A 26,447-nucleotide genomic window follows, 5' to 3' on the forward strand; every position below is an offset into this window, starting at 1 on the left:
ATATGAACCCTTCTGAAACGCTTAGCGCAAATGGAAGGAACGGTTCCCTCCAGAGAGATCATTTATCTTTTAACAAGGTTGTTCTAACAAGTGTACGGTTCTTTGCGAGAGCTTTCCTCTTCGCATCGACGCGTTTCGCGATAAGTACGTCATTTTTGAGCTTCCATTCGTTTACGTTAAGACAGTGATGCATTTATTATACGCAGTATAATCCATTAAATTTACTTATTTACATGCTGTCCCCATTCGAATTCAAACGTTTTATTTAGTTACATTTTCGGTCTGTTTGTTTATTTACATTTTTAGTGTGTTCTCTTACATTTATGGATTACATAAATATATTTTAATACCATTTCTGTGATCAGTGGAATCAATTAATTTCATACGAACAATCATTTAACGAAATAATAAAAAAAAGTTTAAAAAAGACGCCTGCAGGTTGAAGAAACGTCGAATCTCGCGTGGAAGCGGGTTGCATAACGCTAGGAGTCAGAAAGAGAGTAATCGCGTGATTAATTAGCAAAGTTACTTTTATTGCTTAACTATATTCTAAACACGCAAGCGTAGCATACGTACAATGAATAAAAACTGGCAGTGTATGTGAGAAAATTTTCATCCACTCTAAATGCTGGCTTTCCCCGTAACTTGCTTGATTTATATCAAAAGTGATAATGAGTATCTATAGTTTATATTTCATCTAACGAGGAAACATGGGAAAATCTTTCTTCTCATAAGAATATTTTAATGCTACATTTATTTAACGATACGCTTTCTCCTGGTCGCACGATCTCTCGGTGTGTACATTTATTCGTTACCTCATCTTCAATACCATATACGAATGGAATTAAAACATTGTGATCAAAGTGATCACCCAATGTATTTGCTTAGAGATTTTATCACGCTTAAAATATTAAAAAATACAAAGCTTCTCCGTTATTTCCAGTGAAGACGAATTCGAGGTAGTTGTTTTCTCTATTCTCAACATGTCGCGGCGTAACGTCTATTCACACTTGTCTTCCTGAGATAACAGGAACGACTGCCCCAGTTCCCTTATCCCCAACATATATTTTCATTCACAAATATTCCAATTTTTTAACAAATTCTTGCCCACCACGTATACCTCAAATCTCTTAACAAAACGCGAAGAATCTTCAACAAATCTCGTCGTAACCGTGCTCAGAGCCAGGCACGACGTAATTAGGATCGCAGACGGTGTCCTTGATAGCCTGCTTAACATTAGCCTTGAACACTCTATAGTTAATCTTGCTACTATCGATACTTCCATAAAGGTACATAGCCAACTTATTCGAAATGAGCCAAATATTCTGATCGTATTCATGATCAACCTTGATGTCATTGGGGAAGACCAAGGACAAATTACTAGTCCCTATAACTCCAAGATTTTGTGGAATATATTCCTTCCTGGTGTCCCAACACCAAACAGAGTCTCTGGTCACCATATTGAAGAACATCACTCCGTTTCTATCGATCACGGAACCGGAAGAATGACCGTAGTCTTTGGCTCTAGGTCTACCAATCGGCATAAAAAGTTCCGTATTCTCTTCGGCTGTCTTTTTATCAGCGAGAATAGACGTCGAAACGGCGAATTCCCGAAAACTGGACATAGGATGGAAGAACAAGGTTCTATCGTCGTGGATATCCACTGGACTCAGCGCTATCCCGAAAATTCCATCCGTCCATTGGAATTTTATACCATGGAGTTCGTATTTGGCGGCCAACGGATCAGGATAGAAGAAGTGATGCTGGATTCTGAAAGAGGAATCCTTGAAGAAGTCGTAGACCAATAATCCATAGCGGAACACGTCCGAAGCGTAAGCTACCGCCAAATCACAATTCTCGTTTCTGATGTCCACCACGATGTTCGAGTACAACGAATCTTCCTTTACTTGGTCACTCGGTATAATGTATTTTCTGAGAAGAGTATCTGTCGTTAGGTCGAAGATGAAGATGGCCGGAGGACAGGCTGATTTGCCTCCTTTCGCGATATCTACTTTGCCCGAGTCTAGGACCCACAAACGGTCGCATTCGTCCACTTGCACTCTAAAGACGGAAGTCAGTCCATCGCAGTTACCTGGTAATAAAATAACGTTCGCTAATATTCACCTTAAGAATCATATATTGCGCGACAGCATTGTAAGCAACGATATTTAGCGATACGATATCAAAGCTCTCCCTATAATAAATGCTTTCTAGTGAGCCATTACACATACAGAATCCGGTCGAATAACATGTAAAAGCGGACACCGCGTGATTCCTTGTGAAAAATAAGAAAAATACGTAGAATAAAATTTGTTCATTCTCGGCTTAGTTTTCGAGAAAATTGAATTTAGAAGTGCAGCAAGTATACATAGGTAATAGCGGACTGGACGGAACTAAATAATCGACAGGAGATCACTCTACGTGTGAAAACAAGTTAGTCGAAAATGTAGAATAAAATTTCTTCGCAAGACACTTTGTTTCCAAGAAAAATTAATTTGAAAATTTATCATATGCATGTACTATATTTGTGTTATTCGGATCTTGCATGTATTCAAGTACGCTAACCTGGTCGATGCCATCCCCAGTCTGGATAAGGTCTCAATTTGGGACTTTTCGTCTTGGAAGGTTTTGGCACGGTAGCCAATGTAACCGGAATACCGTCTTTCCACTTTGGAAGAGTAATGAAAACCTTGTCTCTCCAAATTTCCAGTCCCAGCGGTAGGTTGTTCTCCGCGATGAAATCTCCGTCGTAAATAGCCGAATCTCGAGCCTCGACGCTGTCGTAAGTATAGTCAATCGTGGACCACGCGTAAACCTGTCGAATTATTTGGAAATTTTAGCCGAAACGTGTTTATTTATTTGCCTGGATTCTTCGTGAAACTTACCAATTCCATAGCAGGTCCAACATAATCGTCTTCGATTTGCCCTCGTCCAGAATCGTAATTAAATCCATGAGATTCCAGTTGATTCACCGAATGTGGATCCGTCCTAAGTAGGTTTCTTTCCGGTAGTCTGGAGCGAAGCCTTTTCTCGAAAGATTTCGAGAAATATTCCCTCGAGTCCGGCGTCGAACCATAAAGATGATTGTTGTATTCTGGAGTCGTGGGCGATCTCTCCAGCGAATTCTCTTCGAGTTTTGGTGAGTCACAGTTTATGTGGCCAGGAAGTTCATCGTGGCTCGATATCAGGGTTTTGTAGTTCCTTAAAGACTAGAGTATTCGATATTTAGTACCAGAATCCGTGGAAATTATACCGTGTAGCAACTATAGTAAGTACTATGTTACATAAATTTGCTCTTAAAGTTACCAATAATTAGGATGGAAAATTTCAATTATCAACTCGGTGTTATTATCCTGAAATCCATTCGAGAATGAACTTAGATTACTCTCATTCGGAATTACTTTAGTGTCACTTACAAGAGGTAATTGTATGTCATTAAATTACATCAGAGGGAAAGTGTTCGTACCGAGCGAAAGCCCGAAGGCACGCTTCTTTGGCTGATGGTTCCAAGATCGCGTGAAAGCGCGTTGCTTGCAGGCTGGATCGCGATCTCCTGGAGACCGAGCAGGCACATCGACAGCAGCCACGGCATCATGTTCGCCATGCCTGAAAAGAAAGGAGATTCCGATACATGCGAGGGAATTACGACCTTCGTTAGCCGATTTCTCAACCAAGTTCACGTTGACCCGGTTATCGCGATCGAGCGTAACCGTTTTGCCCCGAGCGACGTGAATTTGATAATCGTTATGCAATGGCTATTGGATAATAAACGAACAGGAGGCAGCAGTACATGGAAAGATCGATGGTATAATTTATTTCTGATGACAGCTGTGAGATCGAGATTTCAATTTTTTACGCTAATCAATACCATTATAACGGAATTTACGAGTCTCTGAATTATTTTTACGACAATACTGGTTTAAAAAAATGGTCTCGAGAAATATAAATCTGAAAGAGAGAAAGAAGACAGAGATCGTCTTAAAGTTTACATTGAACTTTTTCGTTTGAATGCCATAGACATTTATTTGACATTTGGCGAAGCAAAGGTAAGCGAATAAAAGTTCGATCGATGATAAGAAATTCATAACGGTATTTTCAACCAAATTGGATCTACGAAAGTCACCGGAGGATAGAACGCGAGTTACGGCTGCAATGGTGTCCTATACCTGGCGATATCGTGACAAGCTTCCACAGTTATCGCTACTTTCCTATCGATACCTCTCTATGGTATAGTTTCTTGGCCAGGTTTATAACTCTAATAATGTCATTGCAAGCGAGATTCGAATAAAACGATTATTCTCAATGGATAAATTTATAGCCTTGCTTTTAGTTTTTCAGTAAAATATCAAATCTTTAAAAACCTATCTCTCGAAGAAATTGAAATGTTACATTAAAATAGAACTTTGCAGGACATTTCATTTTGCCATTTCGTTCTATGTACTTTGTCATTCGTGCTTTACTGTTTCATTTAAACGTTTCATTTAAATACACGATGCGTGTGAGTATAAAACTTGTGAACAAGATATTTACGCCACTGTATTGTATTATCCAGCAACAAGATAAGATAAGCATCTTTTCTCAAGATGCGTTGATTATAATGCAATAATTGCTGTACAAATTTACTACAGCTAGTAGAATATTTAAGAAATGTAAAAAATTAATCGAAGAAATTGAAAAGAATCTCATTGAGTATGATGATCGTTCGTGATAGAGACTTGTGAATGAAAATCGAGCTTGGTATTAAGTACACCAAAATACGCATGTTGGAGTTGCATCACCGGTTGTGAGAGACCGTAGTATATAACATGCAATTAACACGAGTACGTTCGCGTCAGCCAGGAAGACGGCGGATTTAAAAGGAAAGCGAACGCGCTCGTAAATCCAAGATGATTTTGCAGTTTAGCAACTTTCAAGGTGACGAGAGCCGCTTGACTAGACTTTCCCTCAAGAAAATCATGAAAAACGATCCACTGAAAATGGAATAGAAAAACGATTTTTGTCTCTAATGTCAATTTCTTCGACACAAAGGAAAATCACCCAATTTTTCGCTCCACGTAAAATATCACAGTATGTCGTCTCCTCGTTGAATGTGTTTTAACGCAAACAAATTTGGAGCAAAAACAAGTATACAGCATTTGACTGAAGAAAAAAAAGAAAAACAAAAATTAGCTTCGAAATGTCGTCACTTCACACGCAAAAAAGTTATGTTCGTCGCATAATGTCATCCTCTATCGGTCCTTACGAGATATACACCTGCTCTTGACAGAATTATTCAGAACTTTTTTATCCCAGAATTTGTTCATTTTATTATTCAAAATTATTCCAACTTTACTATTCACCTTTTTGCAATGCGACAAGTTTCATCCAGCATCCAACGACGCGTATCTCATCACCGCGAAAGTGAAGCGCGGGACATAGCCAATAAATTCCAATGATATTTCACGCTTCGCCGCTATAAACCGACGATATGGAATAAGACAAAGGAAGGCTTGCGAAATAATTGAACTCACAGTGTGGGTTCTATCCTTTCGATCAAAGTACCTGCAAGATTCCTCGGAAGTACGAAGAGTGTTCTTCAAGGTGACCCACTGACTCTCGGTCTTCCTTGGCCACGGTAATTAGTCGGAAAGATCGATGTATTATCGACTGATACTCGAGTTGAGCGTAGAAACTGTAAGCAAGAAACTGCAGCTGGACTTTTGCAAGAAGGATCGAGAACAACGCGCGACAGATGACGGTCAAATGAAGATGTTCGCTCGGGATGAGAGCGTGGATGTTACCCGACTGCCATATTCACTATCCGGGTCATAAGTGTGTCTAGGTGTACTACGAAAGGAGAGAATGGCGAATCCCTTCTCTCGAAGAAGATTTTCCCTCTCGTCGGAGGCACCGCGGTATAGGTCATTGGCGGCGAGTTCATGAGAGCTCGTTCCGTGCTCGTGAAACGAAGAAAAAGAGAGCCGCCCACACCCGCAACTATGTCATATCGCGCGAAAATGTTTTAACGATCGGTAACACGAGCTACGCACCATGCGGAACTCGTTAACCCGTTTTAATTGCATTCTTCCTTAACGCTTGCAGATCGAGTCTATCGTTATCGTTATAAATCGTTTCACACGTAGGAAATTTATCTGATAAATACAACGCGTAAATATAGGAACGTTGTTCGTAACAGTTAACGAGAAAACGACAGAAATTTCGTTTGAGAAATACTGATAATTAACGGTCGAAATAAATGCGCTCTATGGCGAAATCGATCGAAGACAATAATTGCGACGATAGGTGACATTTTAGCGTACTTGAGCGTGCACTTAATTGCTCACGTACTAATACTATAGTGGAGGCTATTACCGACGGTGATTGCAAATAAGTCGATGACTACTTTGATGAATAGTCGAAAGACAATTTCGTTCGATAGCTTCTCCCATGGCGATGTTTTTTACATCGTACTATGTTCTTTGAGGTAGCTGCAATCCGATCGTGTGTTTCTATCGTTGGAAAATTTCAGTCCAAAGCGATTCCAGTCTAAACTAAAATAAGAAACGATAGACACCGGCTACGATTAATGAGTATGTTAACTGGACGAATGATTTAATTAAACGAACGAGATTGTTGTTATTGTTTCTTCGTATCGTAAATCATGTTGGCCAAGCGTTTATCGATTAAGTAACTGTACCTGTACTTTCAGGAACATGAATTCTGGCTCTGCCATAACGTTTCTCGCAATCTAGCTCAGCAACAAACTCGCTACTTGCCCCGATGCTCGATATTCCGAACGAGTTTTGAAGCAATCGTTCGAAGTTACGAAACGGGGGATTCGTTGGGCCGAATGCATCGGAGCATCGTTACGCCAGCATTAATCTCGTGAGAACTCTTTAGTTTCTTCGATCAAAGCAGATACGAATCATGAAGAAGGAGGAGAAGAAGAAGAAGAAGAAGAGGATAAAGAAGAAGAGGGAGCAGAAGAAAGAGGGACAGGAGAGACAGAGATAAATTGAACGTGCGGATGATTGAAATTCCGCGGAGATTGTCAGCCATTCAAGGCAAAAGCATTTCACACTTGTTTAACGATCGCTTGGAAAAAGTATGCGTTTGAGGGACTGCGTTTATATGGATGCGATAGATTCTTCTTGGGTGCTCGCTGCTTCTGTGAATTGATCGATAACTTCAAAATTCTAATGCGAATTTTAATAGCTCGCCACGCTCGAGTACCTAACGACCGGATAATTCGAGCATGTTCGACATTGTCTCGTAGCAGGTTGGCACACACGTCGCGTCGTTCGATTGTCGAAAGCGAGGAAAATCGCATTGCACAATGACAAATTGCGATAGTCGTTGCCACGTCGAAGCAGTGAAAAACGACCGAACAATCGCACGTGTATATAGGTTTTCCCGGAAAGTGATTTGTTTTACGAGGCAAAGTTATTTTTACGAGGACACACCGGCCGAACGCCAGCATTGTTCTTACGCGGCGAAACTTTGTTTAATTTTACGACGTTATGGCACGCGGTCTTATTCGACTTATATTTTGAGTATTTTTTTTTTTAATTAAAATGAATTGCAAATTTTCATTGGAATATTCCATATCGACGTTTCGATTTCACACGAATCCACCGTTTTACGTATTCTTGCATATCATACGCGTTATCTACATTTTTACACCTTTCTTATCCGCGGTCTAACGTGTCAGAATATTTTTGTATTCTAAATATTCTCAACCTCATACTATTATTTTCGTCGTTACTGTTACTGCTACGTTTGTTACACCACGTCGCTCGCTGCTATTTTTACAATCATTGGTAATACGTATCACTATTTCTTCGTTCTTCTAAATATAATCTCATACGATGTTTCGCAATTAGAAGAAAGTTCATACTACAAACGCTTCATACCGTAGTCGCAAACCGACGTTCAAACTTGCCTGTGCCAGATGTGTCACGCACTTTAGGTAACTTTTGACCGAAACAGCCATGGTAGTACTTGGAATTAGGGGTGTCCCAGCTGTAACCGAAAGAATGAGTCGGAGAGACGTAGGCATAGCTGTTGGATTGTTTGATGAGGTTGGTCGACGTCCATGAATTCTTCGACCAACCGCGCGTTCCAACTTCCGATTCGATACTTCTCCTTTTTCTCGTCATGGCATGTCTGCAAAAAAGGGAGACGAGAGATCACCTGTACGTCTCAATTAAATGGCGCAATTAGGTCATCGAGAAAGCGTCGTGGAAAAACGTGGACCGCAATATAATAGGCTGCCATTCAAGGCGCTACATACTATTTCGTAATAGCTGCGACCGCTCGACTACGAGTTTTTCTTGTTTTGCTGTGTAAAACTATTTGTACGATGATAACTTTTTTGAACGAGTCAGTTTCTGTATTAATTTCAGCTGTTGGAATAATAATATCTTTCTAATCCTTCTATAATTTTCTAATACGGCAATGTTTCAATTTAATTTATCGATTAAAAACGTTTTGCTAAGTCGGCGAGTATTCGCTGAAAAATATCTTTGGCAAATGTCAGGCTTTTATCTTGTACCTTCTGGTTGTAGAAGTGCATTAAACTTTTAAGGTTCTTTCTCGGCAGCTGCGAGAGAAATATTCGCTGTTTACTCAGCAATTTCACAATACAACCCGAAAAAAGCGAATTATTTAAACACAAAAAGAAAAGTACACGTTTCCCCACAGCCCACGCTAAAAACCGTTTACTTTAATCTCAAATGCTGTCGCAAGAATCACGCTACTTGCCTACTTAAAAGAAGAATATACGCGAGTTAAAACTTGTTAATGTGAAATTTGTAACAGCTTTGTTATGTGTACATATTATGTAACATGCTATATTGCAATGAATAAACATTGATCTTACGAAGGTACTTACATCGAATGCATTCGTTACATTTATAACGCGAAATTCGAACCAATGCCGCGTTAATATTTTCGCGTCAACGAATTGACATTTAACGCGCTTGCTTAACAAACGTGTGAACAAGCCGGAAGACGAAGTATCAGCACGGAACTCAAGTGCATCAAGAGAAAGATGCATGCTTGCGCATGTAAATTAGACGCAATTAAATATCGATACGCTTTCCCTTTTTACCGCACACATCCTGCCTTCAGCATATTGTAAATTTCACTCGTATTCGTTAAAATATTACCGAGAGATGTGTCGAACGAATCGTTCGCGTTTAAAGAATAACAGAAGGAAGCGGAAACGTTCCTTCCTCCAACTTGATGCTATTCAAACACGAATATCTAGCGATTCGTCTCGATCGTATAAAAGTCAAGCTCATGGTCGAACCGACTGAAAAGCCACAGAAACAAATGATCCACATTATCCGAAACGCTACCTATCTCGTTCCAATGACTCGTTCGACAAGTGGCGCGAGACAAATGCCGCGAATTAAGAGTAAACACTGCTTTTCACCGGATAATGTACTTTCGGTTTCGCCAACTATTTCCTGTCTATATCCAGGAATTCTCTCTCTCTCAGCGAGCAGGAATATTACGGAATATCGACTATCGAAGAGGAAGAACACGGTTAAACGTATTGCTACAGTGGATACATTTCCTGGTGAACTATCGTCCAGACGAATACATCAGAACGAACAAATATATCTACATACTTTTAGGAAACTACGTTATTTTTCAGATGATTAATTCTCATCGACTTACCTGTTTATGTATCTTCTCTGTATAGTTACAATCGTAGAAACGTGTAGAAAGATCCTCGCTTCCTTTAGAAATTTCTTAATTTTGTTTGATTCGATCGAATACAGAACATCGTATCATAATAAATTACAAGAACATGCTATTACGGATTTATGAGGACGAAAGTTTCCAAGCCTTTTTATTCTTTTAAATTCACGAGGTACTTGAGAACGGTATGGTAGAAAATATACATCGAGACGTAGGTTTTTCTTCTTTTCAGGTGCCACTTCTTACAATTGTTCGAGTTTCTCAGATGTAATTAGTACACAGAACGATGCACAGAACCGCCCGAGATTATTTAATCGCGCGTACTGACACTCGAGGACCGATGGACAGACTGAAATTGGATCGTACGGTTCGGCCGAACCGAGAAAGCAGAAAGTAATGTTTTTCTACTTCTACAACCGCCGCTTTTCGTGCTCGTTGTTTTCTTTTTATATAAACACAATAATGCATCTAATAAAATTTTTAATCGATAACAACCGCGTTAAACGCAGGTAGTTACTTCAGCGAATAATTACTGTAACGTTTACGTTACGTCATACTTTATTTATATCTGATTATAATTATGGGGGGGGGGAACATCGAAATATCTTTGATAATATCAATGAAATTTAATCTAAAACGTGTTGTGTAATATTCTCTGTTCGCTATTACTTTCATTTGTTTTTTGAATTCTAATTGAATTACGAAGTGAATTAGGAGGTAATGTTGAACTGTGCGGGAAAGTTAATATGGATGGATAAGCTTCTGGAATACATACACCTTGAAATTTTATCGAGCCATCGCGAATAGAAATTTCAAGAACTTTGTTCGCGTCCAATCGTTCTGGACGCTACGAATTTAATTAATTATCGAATAATAGAGTGAATGTGAAACTCATGGGTGATCTAACTTACATTACTGGCGTTTATCTTTTCGATAACTCGTTTCTGTAAATTTATTTATCACAAAAACATAAATAATCGTAGATTCGAAAAGCGTATTTTATAAATTTTATAATGTCTGTAGTATCATCGCCTTTTCCTGTTTTCCGATTTACGGATTCGATCTGGTGTGACCTTTGGACGATTCAACTTACCAACTATCGTAACAAATTGACAAACTCTTGGTCGAAGAATCAAGTAAAATACAAAAGAACATACTGATGGAGTCATTAAGAAAACCTGTTTCTTATATAGCCGACTAGAGCCCACGCGAGTCATCGCCATTTATAGTACTTATCGTGTTCCATAATCTATAATTTTTGTTTATCCCCTTTAACAATGTACTGTAATAATTTACATAAGACCAAACTCGGTCTAAGAAACGTCAAAAAGTTACGTCATTTCTGCTATCTTAAGAACGATTGATTTCTTAGGAACCCCTACGGTCAGTTCGGGGAGAATTACTCAACATGCAACAGGTTTTTCAAACAGAAAGGAGAGTTTCTGTTTTATTGCGTAAGTGTTTTAAATTGATCGATTTAATTAAAGAAAAATAAAGCTATGACGATCAAAACGTAGGTATCCAGAAACAAGTGTCGAAAGAACAGGTCATTCTGTTCGAGTGATCGCATAATTAGGCTTTAAGGTTCGATTATCTCTAGACAATAAACCTTATCTTCTTTTCCCTCCCTTTACTCCTTCTTTGTATTTTCCTTTATTTTTCCTTGCTTACTTCGTTTCTCGGTTCGTAAATGTAAAACGCTGTATTTGCGCTCGCAGTGGAAATAAACTCTTAAAAGCTACACTGAAACTAAGACAATGAAGTCGAAAAATATCATACCAATATTATCACACCAAGTATATTATATATTTCTTTATTTTATCCCCGACCTACGATATAACCGAATTTCGAGTAATATTTATTTCATATCGAGAACAGGATTTTAATAGATTTATCAATAGATCACAGAACGTCGAATAATTGACAGCGAGTGCCCCTTATCAATCTTCCCACATCTCCTTTCAAAATTCGGAAGTTCACGTCATCGTAATCTAAGGTGCCTGCTGCTATTCTTTGATATTTGTTAGTCAATGCCCACAGCTCTTCTTTTCCATCGCAATCCTTCACTTTGAGACCGCTGGTGAATTGGAGAGTCCGTCTATTCCTAGCGACTAGCCCCTACAATTGCAAAATTGCGTTAATTTCTCTAATTTTGCTTCTTAAAAAATATAGCGAGCAATATAATCGAAAGGAGAAGATTAAAAATGTCTATACGTGACTACTCACGATATTCTCCCTATTAAGCGAACGAAATTCGTTCCAGCATCCAATCGACGTGTCATTCACGAGTCCAAAGAAAACAACTCCGCTTCTCGATACCGCTTTAGCGCTCGATTGAGTCCATAGAATATCTTCGGCCCTGAACATCATGGATGAAACATAAACGTTTATGAAATTTTTAACTTGTAAGTTGATAAAATGTTTCGATAATTCTCGGTTCTCTTCCCGTCCATATTGCCCAGCAGTTACGACTCTGACTCTCGTCTTAACGAATAACGCCAAACCAATCAAATATATATATAAATTCTTATGAGTGAATGTATTTCAATCTTCAAACGTTTCATTCGCCAGAACGATAATTCACCAGAGCCATAAAGACGTAAAGATAGAGTACGTTACGTTTTTAGCTCGACAACATACTACATCCTTACGTCGTGGACACGCATTCACGTGTTAACCACAGCGTAACATATCAACGAACGCTATTTATCAATATATATTTACACTCGATACTGCACTTGATCGCCCCGAACCAGCATCAGCTGGTACGTGTCAACATGGTCCAAATTGTGAGAAGACATAGGACTGAAATAAAGATTGTTCGTCAAGGGGGATATAGCCATCCCCACGATACCGTCTTGTAATTGAAAGCTTGTCCCCTCGATCGTGTAATTTATATATCTGGGATCGAAGTTGAACGCGTTCGAAGTTAGTCGGCGAAATGAATTGCCGTCGTAAACGATTAAACCATAACCATCTACATCCGCTATGTACACCTGTAGCATCAACAAGTATATTTCACTAATTCCAGTAGAGTTACAGATGTGCGATCAAGATTTCTCTTAACCCTGACAGATAAGACATGGATGAAGACTCACGTAGGTTCTGTCGCAATCGGAATCAAAAGTTTGAACCGCTGGAGTTATTAATAATCCCTGACCCAACGTCGAGTTTATCGCAATGTTCTCTGGTATTTCAATTTGTTGCAGCAGCTCAGAGGTTGTTAGATCGAAGACAACGAGCTTGGCGGGACACACGCGATTATCACCGATAACACCTGTGTCTAAGACCCACAGTCTGTTGCATCTGTCGATCTGATAGAAATATAATAGTAAATATTATATGATGGCGAATTTATCTTCCATCAAACGAATTTATCTAAATACAAACTCCTCCTATACGGATGAAGAGTTGCTACTAACGGTGAGAAATTATTATACGGCTTCTAGCCAGATGTGTTCAGATAAATAGAGTTCTGTTGGAATTATAGAGAAATTTTGAATTACCGAAACTCTGTAAACGCTTATAATGCTAGAACAAGTTTTAGTGCTTGTCCAGTTCCAATTGGGGTACGGTGTCAGAAGAGGGCCACCAGGTCCACGTTTATCAGATATGACGTTCAAAGACGAAGGCACGCCTTCGTCCCTTATCACCGTGACAAATATTAGATCTTTAATGAAAAGTACGAAGAACATTTAATTAACTGTTTTCAGCGAGGAGAAATAATATAGTAATTGATACTTTACTGCGCCATCGATCCACGTCTATGGGATTGACTGTCGTATAATTGTATTCTCCAGAACTAATGGCAGCTTGCCTTCTTTCTTCACTACCGAAATCGAAGTCAATATATTTCCATTCGTAAACCACATGCATCGCATTTTCCAAGTTCCTCGCAAATGGATTATAAGATCTTATCCAGGAAGTTGAGCCTTGACAGATGATACCAAGGAACACAACCAACAACCATGGCGTTAACATGGTTCTGAAGAATAATTTGTCTCGTCAGACAAGATAAAAATCACAAATGGAATATGCAGATACAGACAATAGCACCTGCGCGAAATTGTTGCAATGGAAATGCAATATGCGTGAAAGGATTCTAACAAGGAAATGCAAAATTATGACCAATGTTCGGGCAATAAATACAAGTGGTAACGGCCTTCTATATATCAGACAGATAAGATAATAAGTATTGTTCTATATTTAAGGCCTATGTTTCCTGCAACTTGGACACTTTTTAAGATATTAAGTGACAGGTAATGATTTAATAATCAATAATTCTTGGTGAGTGAATGGATTAGCTGATGAAATAGGATAACATGTCCTGTACCGTTGATACAGTTTTTCATACGTATTTAGTAAAAATTTGACGCAATTGTCGCAATTCTATTGTAATAAAAAGTTTCAAATTATAGCAAATCTCTCACGACGATCTAAAATCAAGTGTGCCAATTACCCTTTGAAGCATAAACTTAAACGGAGAAGGAAAGATTAAGAATTAGAACTCGTAAAAGCTTTCGGCTTAATCACATGGAAAGAAATACTTTAGATAAAAATAATTATTTGACTACACGTAAATGTTTTCCAATAATAATTTCCTGTAGAAAGATTAGTTAAAAGTAGATAAAAGAATGCAATTTTTTTAACACAATTAGTCATTAGTCACATGTCAGGGTTAATATATTATGGTACAGAAACATAATAGACGATCAAAGTTTGGGAAATTTGTTATAGCTGTTGGAAATGTAATTACGTAAAGTATCTAGGAAAATTCCTTCCCAAATAGTTTATTGGAAAATACGTCTTTAAAATTTCTTACGATATGTGAGTATTTCATATTCAATTCGAAAGAAACGCTTAGGTTACAGTTTCTGTATGTTACATAATAAAATTCAATAAATCACGAAGTCAAATTGTTAATACTCTTTTCCACTTTCATTTTTATTCTTTTCGTTTCAAATAGGACGTTCTCCATGGTGTACGTATTTATTGGTATTGTGAAACATCCTTTAATTAATGTGTATAATATATATGATATCAGTATCTAGACATATTTATTACTTGTTTATTAATCGTTTGTTGGAAGCACTCGTTACTTTTACCTTATATAAAAATTCCAATTTAGGGGAGTAGGGTAAATACATTCGATGTATAACATCACATACACATTTTTTATTACAATACTAAAACCTGTACAAACATAGATCAAATAAGCCGATATTAATAAATAACATATCCTAATAAATCTATATTAACAATTAACGCGATTACACAAATTTCTATTACAAATCTAACTCATGGAGTTACCGTTTTTTCAATTTCATATTGTCTATCTTAAAATAGGCTCTCGAAACTCCAGAAACCTCTACAGCACCACGAGCAGCAACAAAAGTTCGTATTTAAACTCAACCTTCCTTCCAAAATCGTGACTTTTCTCCGCTGACTAATACCTTGTGGTTGGTAAGGATTTGTATCCTTCTTTACAATTTATCCTGATCTGAATATTTCAAAATCATGCGATTGACATCAGAATCTTTCGTTTCTGATCCACGAGGAATACGCGTCCATGGATCTGATAGCGAAAGGACGCCATGAATGGAAGTGGTTTTGGGCATAATACGATTCCAAACGATCGTTCATAAAAAATGGTCTATTGGCGAAGGTCGAGAACTGCCATGATGGCCAGAAGCTCCGATGATAATAGTTGGAGAACTGCTCGCGGTGCCACGACTCTCATTGCCGATGAAAACGTCCTCTTAGGGTGGAGACATCGCATTTGGTGCCGCGAACTAATTCATCCACGAAACCAGCTTGGATCCTGAAATTGGTTTCGTTCGAGTGTAAAGTACCGCTCATGTATCTCTGGAAAGACACCGACAGGACCCATAGTTCTTGTTTACCCTTCTTCGATGTGATGATCTAAAAGAGAACATCGATCAGTGTTGGAATTCATGTTACGTCATCAGGAAGATTTAGACTTAGTAATGGATTTTGCGAATGGATCTTCCTAGGAAATTTCCTCGACACGTTAAAGAACAATGTTCCATTGACACGACACGTTTCTTGGCGTGTTACTAAATGCTTCTGTAAAGCATTGACGGAATAATTATACGAATTCTACATAAACGCTTCGAACAATGCGAAATAATCTAACGAGGAAAACTACGAAACATGCCGGATGCTTTGTTTATACCTTCAAACCAGAGGGAAACTGCAACGTCTCCGGGTTGCTGACGATTATCTCGTTATTCTTTCCTCCAAACTGAGGATAATGCTTGCTGTTCCAGCATCCAATCGCTAGATCAGACAACAGTCCATAGAAAAGAACTCCGTCATGATTCATAGCCTCGGCTACGGACTGCGAAGACCTCTCATGTTCAAACGGCACGAACGACCTTGCAGCGGCTTCGGGTTTCTCATGGAAAAGTGTGTAATTCCTGGATTCGAACGAACAATCGTTTTTAAAAGTACCTCTTTGTAATTATGTAATTTTATAACAACTTTGTAACTGTCGTGTGTACACGACAGCCACTCGAGACTTGGCAGTTTGGGAGAAAATATTCATCGACGGCCTGGCTGGCTCGATCGAAGTTACACTCGTTCGGCAACCGGAAGATCCAAATTCGAATCTCGCTTCAGCAACCGGATCGATTGAATATATTTTTCCCTGCACGCGTAAGCTCGTTTAAACCGCGTCAAGACAGCGAGAAATGTCGGAACAATCATATATTAACAATCATAAGTTAACTATCATAAATTAACAGTCACAGAGAATTCACCTGATTACAGAGGTAGATACCCAGGATTCCACTCTGCTGGCTAACGAATGGAAATAAAGAATTCTATCGCCGTTGTGAATCGGCCCCAATGCGAGGCCAAGGATTCCGTCCATTAAGTCAAACGTGTCACCTTTGATGTTGAATGTGCCATATGGCGGATAAGGGTAAAACAGGTTGTTGTTGATCTTCCAGGATCTTGAATTACGAAAATCGTAGACGATTAACGCGAATCCTGTCACATCGGCGATATAGGCGAACGTGTCCTTGCAGTTGTTCGTTCTGTCTCGGACGTCAACGGCCACCGTGACGAATAGAGAATCTTCATTTTTGTACTGGTGCTCGGGAAATCTGTACAGCATGATCAGTTTATTGTCACGCAGGGAAAACACGTGCAGCTTCGGCGGACATACTTGTTTGCTCCCTAGCTTTCCGGTGTCGAGAACCCACAGTCGATCGCATTCATCTATCTGAATGGCAAATGATTGAGTATTTTTTAGTGACTGAACTAAATTTCGCAACATCAAGAATTTATAGAATTTTCTTGCTCGGTAAGGAATTTCCTTTTATTCGAGGTCGAGGGTAATAATTTAATAACTTGTTTATCAGAATGCGTCAATGGAAATGGTAAATTCGGCTTAACGATTGCATTAGGAAAACGGAACAACATATTTCAGTTGTGGACTACGTAGAAAAATAGGTTGTTGATAAGTTTATCAGTCGTTGTTTACATACGAAATGCAATGCATGAGTAAACGTAGGCATTTTCTTGAGTATTATTCATACTTCGTCGAAGAATGTGCAAATATGTAAGTAACAGTATGAAAGTAACAATACGAAATATTTAAAACAGTAGTCTTCCAAGTTGCAAATGTCTAAATGTCGAAAACGGTGTTTCGTATGATTGGAAACCTCGATCGTACCTGCATTCTGTAAACGCTGATTATCGAAGCGCAGTTTCCTGCGTCGTTGTAACTCCAATTTGGATATGGTGCGATTAGGGTATTTCCATCGAGCGATACCTCATCGGTGACATAACCCAAAGTTAGAGGTACGCCATCCTGAAACCTTGGAATGGCGATGAACACCGTCGATTTGGACTCTTGAAACAATAACAAAATATATCATTCGTAAGATCGTGGAAAATTCTTTGCAAGTAAGATTGATGATTTTAACTGGAAAAATATTTTGAACTAGAAAATATTACGTCTTTTTTATTACCTCCGTTGTAAACATCGACGTCTATGGGTAATGGCGAACCAGGTATAAAATTTCCACTTTTAATAGCCGCCAATCTAGCATGCTCGCTTGGAAATACAAAATCTAACGATTTCCACGAGTAGATGATCTTCAATTTTTCAAGAGCCCGCAAATTGACGATCGTCAAAAGCAGCAGGATCCACGTGCAAAGCTGCCTCATCTCCTGAAAAATAACGAAATCATTGCCGATTAAACGTTGACAGTGATTTATTCGCAAGTAATTCCACGCTATATTATCGGGAAAATCAATTTTTCGGTTTCATTTCATGAGAAATTCTCTGTAATAGCATATGATTAGAAGCATCAGCGTGATTTACCATTTCTAAGAAAAACTTTATACCTCTCAATTATCCGGCATCTTAATTTCCAATCGATGGTAATTACAATATCGACCTATGTTTATCTTTCTTAAAACACTTGAATAAATAGATGTATCTTGTCATAAAAAAATATGAATACTCAAACAACGCGCTGAGAGAGCCATTTTATGACAACAGAGGTGAAAATATTTAGTCATACGATTGTACTTAAAAAGGAGGCTGTGAATAATGTGAGATTAAAACTTCGATAACATTTATTGCGTTACATAAATACGCGATGTTTATCGCATCTTTGGAACTATCATCGAAAGGCACGTGCAGAAATAAAAGAGATTAGGATTACGCATACGAAAACCTGTCTAATCTATTTTGCATAGTCTTAACAACTTAGAATCGAATCATATTGTCGCTATTTCTTCATAGAGCAGAAAAAACGATTATAGTTGTTAAGAAGCCTACGATAACAGAGTTAAAACTCACCACAAGATTGTAAAAACGTAGCGAAACGTCGCGTAGCACTAGCTCACTATCAATTCTTAAGGCGATCTGTAGACCGATCCAAAATTTCGTTGTGTCAAATTGTTCAGGAAAATTCTGTTTCTCTTGCTCGTTCTCTCATGAAATTAATCTCTTTTTGGTGTCACCTGACTCTTTCTCCCGCGCAACTTTCACCGTTACGGACAAGACATTAACAAAAGCTGTTAACAGCCCAATGACATCGACTTGGATTCGTGCGACCGAAAGTGTCGAGATTCGATTCTCAACGTTTTTTCAAATTTTTTTCGGGAGAATCGGTGTCAGTGACGTTGACGCACTTTGATTCTGGTATCTTCCAAGTGGTAAAATGCAAAATAACATTAACGCTGTCGACGATGTTTATATCGGCACTTTAATCATACGAGTATCAGCGTAAGATAATGCACAAATTAAAATTCTTCCGAGATCAACAACCATGCAAACGATCACTTAGTTTGATTAATTTTCGTTGGAATTTCAAGAGTTCTCGATGCTTAATGCGAATACTTGAAGCGTAATGGATATTATATAAAACCGTCACGAATATTGTCTAGCTTTGTAGAAGAAACAACGAATCTATCTTACATGCAATCAGTTCATTGATAACAAAACAAGACAGAACGGAACGTAGCACATAGCGTCACCGCGTTCGATCACCGACTGAACAGAGAGATGCTCGTGGAGCAACGATTCTGTTGCGAATAAAGTCTCTTCACAAAGATCGAGTGAGTTGAGCTCCTTCAAATGTCGTGATCTCTTTGGTCACGGTCACATGCCAGGACCACAGAATCCGAGAATTTCACTTGGCTATATAATTATCAGCCAGTTAAATATATTCGTCTTTGTCTTATATAGCAAAACGTTAGATAGCATTAAAAAAGGTTAACGCGTGGGAAAATCCCAGTATATTTAGAGAGACAATTAATGAGTGTGATAAATTTGAACGGTGACAAGATGTTCCGAGGAAATTAATCTAAGATTTTACGTAAATATGATTGATTCTTCCTTTTTCTTAGATCGTCATCTTAGAGAAAAGTCGAGATCGTTAGTTGCACGTAAATTTTTCGACACACTGAATTAGGTTTTTGTCGACCAGCCGACTACCGACACTGTAAATTAGTTGCGAAATAGGAATTGCGTATTCTCTGTTTTTAGAGAGAAACTCTTGCGTGATTGCTACATTCTTTTAAAACTGAGCTTCATGCAAATGAATGAGTAGAAAATGAATTAATCGAGATCGATCGTTTGATTTTTGAACAATTAAACGACAATTATATATTTTCTTACACCGAAATTAACAAATTTTACAGGAAATGGAATTGAAGACTTTCGTTTCTCAGGGTCTTCTACATTTTTCCAATACATCACGTGTTGTCACGTATTTTAATATCAACAGAATGAACTTAACAACATTTACATAATACGAATATGTTATTGGCATATTTGTACTAATATTTTCCTTGTTCCCTTGTTCAATTACGAGATAACAAATCTATTACATTTTCTTAATGTCAATGAACTGTCAATAACCCAGTAATGGATTTCGACATTTTTCTGTTCTCGTTTAAAATCGATGTGTGACGGACGTTGCAATAAATTCATATCTCTTCGGTTATACATAGATAATTCATGAATTACGTAATAAGTATGTGCAACTCTATCTCCATAGTTGTTTAATAGAAATTTTATCTGTGACGTTGTATACATAAACAGCAGGAATTTTCGCTTTTTGTGAAAGACCCGAACGATATAAATGACGATTGCGACAATATCAATTGTGTAATTACGTTTACGCATGCAGAATTTTATTTAATAGATAAACATAATCATTGCGAGTTTGTATTTCGAGTTTGTACGCGAGTTGCGTAGTTCTATCGATTGTTTCTTAATTTCTAAAGATCCCATTCAGTCGGGACATCTTTTTTTGAACGTTGCCTGTTTCTAAAATTTTCTTTCTCTTATTTGTTATAACTCTTTTTCTTATTAATTATAACTTAAACATACATTTGCACTGAGTTTATCAAGTTCGAAATAATTTATCGATTTTTAATAATTTATACAGAATTTTATATTCACGGACTTTTTAATAATTTACAGCCTATATAGAAACCTTGATATTTCACAAGCATTTTGAAAAAGTGACATTTGGATATATGGGATGTAAAAGGAGCTGTATGAGTTAAGAAAACATTCCACGCCTTAAACAAAATACTTCTCCTGGAATTTTATCTGCTGTATTAGAACATAATGTGATTCACTGTGTAAATAATCGTCCGAATGATCGTAGGATTAAACAGCGTTAGCTTTTAATGAATAAATAACGGTATAAAATACTTCTGTTTCTATATATAACATAATACTCGGTTTTACAAATTACTGATACGTTTCTGATACTCTTCAATGGACACCTACGCTGAAATTGCTTAACAACAACATTCACTACTCTCTGTTTTACAAATGTTTATCTATAAAACATAAATATTTATCCATGTTTATAGTATATGATTTACAAAATTGCCGTTCTACTCTACAGTTGCTAAGATGTCAACGATAAACATTTTTCCCTCTTTTCTAACGAGATTCCTTGCTAAAAGAAATTTATGAAGCTTCTTCGATTTCTCTTGTTCGAAGGTAATGGGATTACCCATATACATCTAGATTATTCTAGGTCTAATATTAGGGAAGTTTAAGAAATTTTCCTATTAGACGTACGTAGGTACGTCGAAGACGCAATCGATTCTTCGACACTTGTTCTTCCTTTTAGAATCCTATGGTGTTGTTGTAGAAATGCGATGGAAAGTCGGAAAGTAAGTAGGTCCGAGTAAAAGAATCGAGGATCGGATGTTTCAGCGGACGCTGTATGGGCATTAGCCTCATTATTCGAATGTTGATATCGCGTGCATTCACCTCTCGCCTGAAGAACTTCTGGAACCTGCTAGTCATTAACCAAAAGTTGCCACTATCGCGCTCCGTCCATCGAATTTCAGCGACGAACTGCAGCTTCTCCGGACTGTAAGCTAAGATCCTGAGGAAAATTCGATCGATACGAATAAAAAGATAGATCATGGCAAAGAGTGGAATCTTTTAAAAAATTCTCTGACGTTTGAGATCTAGTCGGAAGATAAAAATACATGGTACAGGCTTCCTCCAGGAGGATCTTCTGCCGTTTAAAAATTCGCATGAAACTCTAAATATGTATGTTTTTCAACTTGATTCGAATCGATAAAAAGGTATATAAATAGACTACAAAAAAAAATAACTTGTTAAGAAATCGTTTAAATATCGGAGAATTTTTTAGTTTGATAATTATTTGTAAAGCAAACGAGGTTACGAAGAACAAATATGTATCGTCATTCTTACGATCTTCATTTAAATATAACACAAGGTTGTCTTTGTAGAATGATAATAACATGTACCTCTGTTGGTTAGTTTGTGGTTGCCAGGCGGCAATGGCTGTTTCGGTAAGCGGAGAGAAAAGGATCGTGTCGTCTCGTGGATCAACGGCCAGAGCAAGTCCTTGACTAGACTTTTTACCCACCAAGGTCACCGGTAGCTGTTCACCAAATGCTGGTGGACCCGCCTGAAGTGCAGTGGTTGGCACGCTGAACAGACGATCGGTCGCTAGAGGTTGATAGTAAACCGTTCCAAGTCTGGCAGAAAATGCGAGTCCAACGACACCGTCCAGCAATTCGAACGTATCGCTGCCAATCTGTATAAAATACGTTTATCCGTTTACGATTTAAATAGTATCTGTACGATATAAAAGAAAACTGTGGTCTTAGATATCGATACAATGTGTTTTTACAAAAGTTGAAGAAAAAAAGGATTTTCATTATCAAAAGTTTCTCCGATACTACGAAAAAGATCTAATCCTGAAGAGGTCAAAGTGATTTATTCTTGAAAATGAATTGGAGATTTTGTTCAATTTTTTCAGGATTATCATATTATCTTTTTTTTTTTTCTTTTTGTTTTATCTATAGGATATCGTTATTGGCTGTTCACTTCCTATAAATTTCCAGAACGAACAAAGCAATCACCTCAGCGTGAAATTTCTTGCCATTTCTTAGATAGTAAAATACTCGACGCAGGAAAGTAAAATCGTGGCGAACATTACGAAGTTCGACTCGGCTCTGGCTGCGTAACTATTCATCGCGATCAGAAGCCGCATAACCGTAGGAACTCACCACGGAAGAATTTTACAACTCGATTTATTCGCCACGCGTACAATCTTGTGTTGGTTACGAATTGAATGTGCGTAACGCGTTCGTTCGTAATACACTTAATTAGTACTACGATATATTTAATGATCCATGTTGGCCATATTGCTGTTGGCCATACGCTGTTGGCCATACTTCAGAGAGGAAGAAAAGAATGTTTCGAAGGAATCTATAGTCTTCTTACCCTGTAAGTCGAGAATTCTGGATGTGGATACATGGTTGCGTGCACCACACGCCAGCTCCTGTCCGTGGCACCATCGAATACCAATAGACCTTGAGACAAAGAGCAACAGTAACACTATAGCATCTAAATAAAAGTAAAATGAAATAAATAATTAGAGATTTTTATTTACCAGGTCCTGCAGTGTCAGATATATAAAGGAACACGTCGTCGCAGGTAGTTGCCGCGGTATCATCGATAATGAGATTCGTCATCAACGTGTTTGGTCTTAAAACCTGTTGTTAAAAAGTCAAAAAGTTGACTTTTTAAAAGAATCTAACTTAAACCATCTCATAAATTCGCTATCAGTCAATCTGATTTCCTTATCAATCAACTGTTCGAAAGATACGTTCAAGACTCACCTCTCGTGGAAACGTGAACTGTCGCACCAGCTGATTGGTTTTCACATCGAACACCATTATTTTCGGAGGACAAACCGGTCTGAAGTCATCAATTGACGTTATTACGCCGCTATCTATGGTCCATAGTCGATTACATCTGTCCAGCCTGGTCCTGTACACGGAGATCAGCTTGGAGCAGTTCAGATCGCCTTTTCCAGCGCTGTGCCAGTCCCAAGAGGGGTAAGCTTGGAGTTGCGGGCTACTTTCTAGCGGAAGATTCCTCGGGATGTAATTCAAGGTCGCCGGGACGCCTGCTCGTAATCTTGGGACGCTTATAAAGATTTTGTCCCACGCAATCTCTATTCCAGTAGGTACTACATTCTCTGGACGATACTGATTGAGAAATTCTTGGTCGTACGGAAGTGCAAAGTCTAGCAACGGCCATTGAGCTATAGTTTCGAGGACTTCTGCGGTCGTTGAGGCGCAGGCGAGTCCTGCTAAGAGGATCAGTAGCTGCATTCTACAACAGAAGTGACTTAGAACGAAGACCACGTAATTTATGTTGTTTGTGGCGATTTATCAGCGAGAACAGTAGATTCTGCATAAGAATAATTCAGTGGAAAGTGTAGAAGGTACACAAAATGGCTTAAATATCGAAAACCAAGGTTTCTTAGCATTTGAATGGTAGCTCTTGAAACGAAACGATGCAGCTTTACATCGCTTTAACGAGTCTTTGCCTCGAGTACTTTTTATGGCAGACGATTTAACTGTATAAAACGATTTATATTGCCACTTAAACGAAATAAGGACGTAACTCTAATACGTACGTAAAGATGACCGATACATAATATCTCAGTGCAACTGGTTATTAGTTGTGTTGCAATTGATGTCGTAAAAATATTTTTATTACACCTTTATGCATCCTTGGAGCTGAGAAATTCTGATGGTGTGAAAGACACGAACGTACAAATTTTCGATTCCAAAGACCGATAGACATTCAAATAAGAACTGATCGATTAAACTTTGTATCGTGTACCGAAAAGAGCACGAGTAAGCTCGTCAACTAATTTTCCGCGTATTTTATAACAACCAACGGTCACAATGCACGCGACACAATGATGTTGATCGGACATGCGTTAGCAAGAACACGTATCACGCACCTATTGAATATTATCACGCGAGTGTCTCACTCAACATTCGTATTGATTATTGTCGTCTTAAATTAAGATCGCATCAATCGAGCAATTATCTTCATAAAAGTTTCTATAAAAAATTCGACGAAAATTATGAAATTTGGAAATTTTTCTATGCATCATAATTGGATAAAGTAACACGTGATATTACTTTGAGAAGAATTTTCCCACTTAGTCATCGAACTTGATCTTGAACTCATCGGATATCCGATTTCGATATTCAAGCATAAATTACATACTAGTCAATAGTTATGCAAACTCGCTAGACGTAGTTTTGCGTAATGCGATGATAAATTTTATAAGCGTAGGCAAACGTTTCTCATACGTAACGGTGTTTTCCATTTCAGAAAATTGTAGATGTTAAATAAAATGTTAAAAATTGTAAAATGTAAATATTAGAAAGCTGAAAGATATTGCTAATAATACCAATCGAATATAATATGACTTCGTACATTCAGTTTTATCGATCATTTATAAAATTATGCATTATTTACATGAAATGTCATCAAACTTTAAAAATACGAATTTTCACTATCTACGCTGTTTCGATAATTATTAATTATAAAAATGATGTTTTTGTTTATTCATCTTGATATTCGATTTGAACGATGTTACAAACGAGAAGAACGAAAATGTTACAATTTTCCGAACTAACGGAGCATAAACCGGTGATTTGACGCGACCGAAAGTTATCGATTATTGAATTCCAACAAAGTCACGGTCTTAATTCTCCGCTCTGACAATTTTTTACACGGTTCAAGTGCAACGGGTCTCGGATGTCATTAAACGTTGCGTTCGATCTTCAAACGTTACACAACTCGAATATTTCAAATATTTCCCGGAAAGTTACAAATTTACGCTCTAACGTATCGTAATCGTTCTCCGCAGCAATTTTCATCGATCAACGAAAATGTTTCGCGATCGAGCAAAAACATCCTCGGGTATCGTCGAGCTACATTGAAAAACTACTATCAGCTATATTACAATATTCTGTTTCAATGCTTTTTACCTATAACGATCTTTCTATTATATAATAATCCATGACACTTGAAATATTATTAAAATTTCAAAACTTTTTGTATTACGCACGTAATATATCCATAAGAATTTTCTAAGTGTTCGAGCAAGCTATTCGTGAGCCACTGTTCGTCACTGTCATTGCCAAAGATCGAAAAAAAATCAATAAAAATTATATGAAAAACCAACCTTGTTCAGCCTAAAAATCGTCAAACTTGAAATAAGAAAATCCAAAGGAATTGAAAGAACAGACTCATCCAGCGAGGTCGTGCACCCAGCTCGAACTAGCTGCAAATCCGTTGAACGAGCGTGTACCAAGTCCCGCTGTCTGAACACCGACTGGTCTAATTTTCTTGCATCGACTAGGATCCTAGCGGTCCGAGTGACAGGAGGCAAGCTAACCACAGAAAATCGACACATTGTATAAGTATACATACGGTATATCAGTGAGGCGAATGATCCTTCGTGACATTCAGGGATACACTTTTGCGAAATGTGTTCGATAGATCAAGGTGGGTGTGTTTTCGACAAAGGTTACCATTGATCTTGCCACTGATCTTTAAAAGCTACTTTCGAATTTTCTCTGTAAATTAGTCACGCTAGTGCCCGGTAGAATTCAAGTGAACTTAAATTCTGGTAGATTAGATTATTGAAAGTGGAATTTTGAATTAAGATAAGGATGGGTCAAACGGGGTTACGGTTCGAAACTTTCGAAAGATTAGAAATAATTCTGGAATATTTATGTTCGCAAACTTCTTCGATAAAAGTAAAGATTCGCAGATAAGAAATTGCACTAACTGTGGTTCAAAGTTCTGGTTGGATAATTTTCATTTCTTATACGCTGTAGCCAAAAGATTACGTTTATAAGATTCTAAAATCTCACCAACTTGCGAT

At 37.9% G+C, this 26,447-nt stretch overlaps 4 protein-coding genes across 7 annotated transcripts; all 4 read right to left on the reverse strand.

Moving 5' to 3' along the window:
• Nucleotides 1–512: 512 nt before the first annotated feature.
• On the reverse strand, nucleotides 513–11,336 carry LOC126871267 (protein yellow-like). Of its 3 annotated transcripts, none has more exons than XM_050629888.1 (6): nucleotides 10,784–11,336; nucleotides 7,922–8,145; nucleotides 3,467–3,606; nucleotides 2,886–3,209; nucleotides 2,566–2,815; nucleotides 513–2,092 (listed from the first exon to the last, which is right to left on the reverse strand). In XM_050629888.1, the coding sequence occupies exons 2-6, from the start codon at nucleotides 8,136–8,138 to the stop codon at nucleotides 1,152–1,154; spliced, it is 1,872 nt and encodes a 623-aa protein (XP_050485845.1). In that variant the 5' UTR covers nucleotides 8,139–8,145; nucleotides 10,784–11,336; the 3' UTR covers nucleotides 513–1,151. The 3 variants fall into 3 exon arrangements, with proteins under 3 accessions (XP_050485845.1, XP_050485837.1, XP_050485854.1); XM_050629880.1 differs by lacking the exon at nucleotides 10,784–11,336 and adding an exon at nucleotides 9,667–10,179; XM_050629897.1 differs by lacking the exons at nucleotides 7,922–8,145; nucleotides 10,784–11,336 and adding an exon at nucleotides 5,542–6,319.
• Nucleotides 11,337–11,487: 151 nt separating this feature from the next.
• Nucleotides 11,488–13,846, reverse strand: LOC126871291 (major royal jelly protein 2-like). 2 transcript variants are annotated; one of them, XM_050629937.1, is made up of 7 exons: nucleotides 13,747–13,846; nucleotides 13,437–13,675; nucleotides 13,197–13,360; nucleotides 12,789–13,004; nucleotides 12,415–12,686; nucleotides 11,917–12,049; nucleotides 11,488–11,808 (listed from the first exon to the last, which is right to left on the reverse strand). In XM_050629937.1, the coding sequence occupies exons 2-7, from the start codon at nucleotides 13,669–13,671 to the stop codon at nucleotides 11,593–11,595; spliced, it is 1,236 nt and encodes a 411-aa protein (XP_050485894.1). In that variant the 5' UTR covers nucleotides 13,672–13,675; nucleotides 13,747–13,846; the 3' UTR covers nucleotides 11,488–11,592. The 2 variants fall into 2 exon arrangements, with proteins under 2 accessions (XP_050485894.1, XP_050485887.1); XM_050629930.1 differs by having other exon boundaries at nucleotides 13,437–13,811.
• A 997-nt stretch (nucleotides 13,847–14,843) lies between these two features.
• Nucleotides 14,844–19,395, reverse strand: LOC126871280 (protein yellow-like). Its single transcript, XM_050629911.1, has 6 exons — nucleotides 18,530–19,395; nucleotides 17,691–17,892; nucleotides 17,393–17,571; nucleotides 16,473–16,939; nucleotides 15,887–16,130; nucleotides 14,844–15,612 (listed from the first exon to the last, which is right to left on the reverse strand). Exons 2-6 carry the CDS (start codon nucleotides 17,887–17,889, stop codon nucleotides 15,427–15,429), a joined length of 1,275 nt encoding a protein of 424 aa, XP_050485868.1. The 5' UTR covers nucleotides 17,890–17,892; nucleotides 18,530–19,395; the 3' UTR covers nucleotides 14,844–15,426.
• A 539-nt stretch (nucleotides 19,396–19,934) lies between these two features.
• LOC126871285 (protein yellow-like) lies at nucleotides 19,935–25,881 on the reverse strand. The gene is made up of 6 exons (XM_050629919.1): nucleotides 25,743–25,881; nucleotides 23,365–23,863; nucleotides 23,136–23,238; nucleotides 22,967–23,055; nucleotides 21,982–22,274; nucleotides 19,935–21,590 (listed from the first exon to the last, which is right to left on the reverse strand). The coding sequence occupies exons 2-6, from the start codon at nucleotides 23,860–23,862 to the stop codon at nucleotides 21,326–21,328; spliced, it is 1,248 nt and encodes a 415-aa protein (XP_050485876.1). The 5' UTR covers nucleotide 23,863; nucleotides 25,743–25,881; the 3' UTR covers nucleotides 19,935–21,325.
• Nucleotides 25,882–26,447: the final 566 nt, after the last annotated feature.

The sequence above is a fragment of the Bombus huntii genome, chromosome 1 (genome assembly GCF_024542735.1).
Source record: "Bombus huntii isolate Logan2020A chromosome 1, iyBomHunt1.1, whole genome shotgun sequence".
Lineage (NCBI taxonomy): Eukaryota > Metazoa > Arthropoda > Insecta > Hymenoptera > Apidae > Bombus > Bombus huntii.

What these genes read in the sequence shown, in the direction of transcription:
- LOC126871280 (XM_050629911.1), bottom strand. Translation starts at nt 17,889, where the DNA reads ATGAGGCAGCTTTGCACGTGGATCCTGCTGCTTTTGACGATCGTCAAT. An exon ending in TCAGCGTTTACAGAATGCAG is followed by an intron (nt 16,940 to 17,392) that starts GTACGATCGAGG and finishes TTTGCCATTCAG; the next exon opens with ATAGATGAATGCGATCGACT. An exon ending in AGTTTCCCTCTGGTTTGAAG is followed by an intron (nt 15,613 to 15,886) that starts GTATAAACAAAG and finishes GTTCTCTTTTAG; the next exon opens with ATCATCACATCGAAGAAGGG.
- LOC126871285 (XM_050629919.1), bottom strand. Translation starts at nt 23,862, where the DNA reads ATGCAGCTACTGATCCTCTTAGCAGGACTCGCCTGCGCCTCAACGACC. An exon ending in ATCTGACACTGCAGGACCTG is followed by an intron (nt 23,056 to 23,135) that starts GTAAATAAAAAT and finishes CTTTGTCTCAAG; the next exon opens with GTCTATTGGTATTCGATGGT. An exon ending in CCACAAACTAACCAACAGAG is followed by an intron (nt 21,591 to 21,981) that starts GTACATGTTATT and finishes AATTTTCCTCAG; the next exon opens with GATCTTAGCTTACAGTCCGG.
- LOC126871267 (XM_050629888.1), bottom strand. Translation starts at nt 8,138, where the DNA reads ATGACGAGAAAAAGGAGAAGTATCGAATCGGAAGTTGGAACGCGCGGT. An exon ending in GCGTGACACATCTGGCACAG is followed by an intron (nt 3,607 to 7,921) that starts GCAAGTTTGAAC and finishes CTTTCTTTTCAG; the next exon opens with GCATGGCGAACATGATGCCG. An exon ending in TTGGACCTGCTATGGAATTG is followed by an intron (nt 2,816 to 2,885) that starts GTAAGTTTCACG and finishes ATAATTCGACAG; the next exon opens with GTTTACGCGTGGTCCACGAT.
- LOC126871291 (XM_050629937.1), bottom strand. Translation starts at nt 13,671, where the DNA reads ATGTTAACGCCATGGTTGTTGGTTGTGTTCCTTGGTATCATCTGTCAA. An exon ending in TAAGCGTTTACAGAGTTTCG is followed by an intron (nt 13,005 to 13,196) that starts GTAATTCAAAAT and finishes TATTTCTATCAG; the next exon opens with ATCGACAGATGCAACAGACT. An exon ending in GATCAAGTGCAGTATCGAGT is followed by an intron (nt 12,050 to 12,414) that starts GTAAATATATAT and finishes CATGATGTTCAG; the next exon opens with GGCCGAAGATATTCTATGGA.